The sequence below is a fragment of the Somniosus microcephalus genome, chromosome 4 (genome assembly GCF_052327205.1).
Source record: "Somniosus microcephalus isolate GS21.2 chromosome 4, FLI_Smic_1.0, whole genome shotgun sequence".
Lineage (NCBI taxonomy): Eukaryota > Metazoa > Chordata > Chondrichthyes > Squaliformes > Somniosidae > Somniosus > Somniosus microcephalus.
Window position 1 is genome coordinate 346,159,531 of NC_140990.1, and position 2,481 is coordinate 346,162,011.

General features: G+C 58.2%; 1 protein-coding gene across 1 annotated transcript in view; it reads left to right on the forward strand.

Annotated features, from left to right (window-relative positions):
• Nucleotides 1-604: 604 nt before the first annotated feature.
• Nucleotides 605-2,481, forward strand: part of igfbp2a (insulin-like growth factor binding protein 2a) — an 88,392-nt gene continuing 86,515 nt past the window's right edge. The window contains exon 1 of the mRNA XM_085986984.1: nt 605-1,031. Coding sequence (XP_085843110.1) covers nt 668-1,031 — 364 coding nt within the window. The 5' untranslated portion in view covers nt 605-667. The remainder of the gene's footprint in view (nt 1,032-2,481) is intronic.

Sequence of the window (2,481 nt, forward strand, 5' to 3'; positions counted from 1 at the left end):
ACGCGGCCCTGGGACTGAATCCGGCGGGCACTGGGACCCGGCGCGGCCCCGGCACTAACCCGGCGGGCACTAGGACCCGGCGCGGCCCCGGCACTTACCCGGCGGGCACTAGGACTCGGCGCGGCCCCGGCACTCACCCGGCGGGCACTAGGACCCGGCGCAGCCCTGGCACTAACCCGGCGGGCACTAGGACCCGGCGCGGCCCCGGCACTAACCCGGCAGGCACTAGGACCCGGCGCGGCCCTGGCACTAACCCGGCGGGCACTAGGACCCGGCGCAGCCCTGGCACTAACCCGGCGGGCACTAGGACCCGGCGCGGCCCCGGGACTAACCCGGCGGGCACTAGGACCCGGTGCAGCCCCGGCACTAACCCGGCGGGCACTAGGACCCGGCGCGGCCCCGGCACTAACCCGGCGGGCACTAGGACCCGGCGCGGCCCCGGCACTAACCCGGCGGGCACTAGGACCCGGCGCGGCCCCGGCACTAACCCGGCGGGCACTAGGACCCGGCGCGGCCCCGGCACTAACCCGGCGGGCACTAGGACCCGGCGCGGCCCCGGCACTCACCCGGCGGGCACTAGGACCCGGCGCGGCCCCGGCACTCACCCGGCGGGCACTAGGACCCGGCGCGGCGCTGCCTCCACCTGCCACAGTGCGGAGCGGAGACGATGGGAGCCGGCGAGCGGAGCGGAGCCCCGGTCCTCCTCCTCCTCTTGCTGCTGCCGCTGGCCGCCGGGGCCGGTACCGGGGCGGCTTTCCGATGCCCCCCGTGCAGCAGCGAGCAGCTGGCCGGCTGCACGGTGCCGGCCGGCTGCACGGAGACGGTGCGGGAGCCGGGCTGCGGCTGCTGCTGGAGTTGTGCGCGGACGCTGGGCGAGCCTTGCGGGGTTTACACTCCGCGCTGCGGCGCCGGGCTCCGCTGTTACCCGAAGAGCGACACCGAGTACCCGCTGCAGGCGCTGGTCCAGGGGCAGGGGCTGTGCGCCAAGCGCCGGGACCTGGAGTACAACCGCTCCCGGGACAGCCACTCAGGTAAAGCAACCCTCGACTCGACTCTCGCACTCCAGGCACTTTCTAATCCCTGTTTAAAACATCTTTCTGAAAGAAATATATCGAGAAAGTTTATTAAACTATTGAAAAGTTTAAAAACATAGTTTACATGTTTTCAAAACTCAGGCTCACCCACTAAAACAAACTATTAAACTTTTTTGGAAAGTTCATGAAACTTTCCAAACTTTGTTTTGAGTCAGTCTGACGCTTGAAATAAATGTAAACTTTATCTAACATTTTTTTCTCCGTGTTTGTATCAGAAATTCACAGGTCAGTGAATTTCATAAACTTTGCGAGCAGATTATTTGTATGTTTCTCGGTCTTGATTGTGAAACCTCATTACTGCCAGCTTTAAATTTAAAGGGCACTCGCTGTTCATGAGAAGTAATCGACAGGTAATTTGTGCCTCACCATCTGCTACACCTCGCACAACAACAACAACTTGCATTTATATAGCGCCTTTAACGTAGTAAAACGTCCCAAAGCGCTTCACAGGAGCGATTATCAAACAGAATTTGACACCGAGCCACATGAGGTGCAGCAGGCGGTTAAGAAGGCAAATGGTATGTTGGCCTTCGTAGCGAGAGGGTTCGAGTATAGGAATAAGGATGTCTTGCTGCAGTTGTACAGGTCCTTGGTGAGACCACACCTTGAGTATTGTGTGCAGTTTTGGTCGCCTTATCTGAGGAAGGATGTGCTTGCCATGGAGAGAGTGCAGCGAAGATTCACCAGACTGATACCTGGGATGGCAGGAATGACGTATGAGGAGAGATTGGGTCGATTGGGCTTATACTCACTGGAGCTTCGAAGAATGAGAGGGGATCTCATTGAAACTTATAAAATTCTGACAGGACTGGACAGACTAGATGCAGGAAGGATGTTCCCGATGGCGGGAGAGTCCAGAACCAGGGGTCACAGTCTAAGGATAAGGGGTAAGCCATTTAGGACTGAGATGAGGAGGAATTTTTTCACCCAGAGAGTGGTGAACCTGTGGAATTCTCTACCACAGAAGGCAGTAGAGGCCAATTCATTAAATATATTCAAGAAGGAGTTGGATATATTTCTTAAGGCTAAAGGGATCAAGGGATATGGGGAGAAAGCAGGGACAGGGTACAGAGTTTGGATGATCAGCCATGATCTCATTGAATGGCGGAGCAGGCTCGAGGGGCCGAATGGCCAACTCCAGCTCCTATCTTCTATGTTTCTATGTTAGGACAGGTGACCAAAAGCTTGGTCAAAGAGGTCAGTTTTAAGCCCACCTCACATTTTTATCAAGACACGGTGAGGTGTGACACCGGGTCAGACACAGGGTGAGGTGTGACGGCGAGTCAGACACAGGGTGAGGTGTGACGGCGAGTCCGACACAGGGTGAGGTGTGACGCCGAGTCAGACACAGGGTGAGGTGTGACACCGGGTCAGACACAGGGTGAGG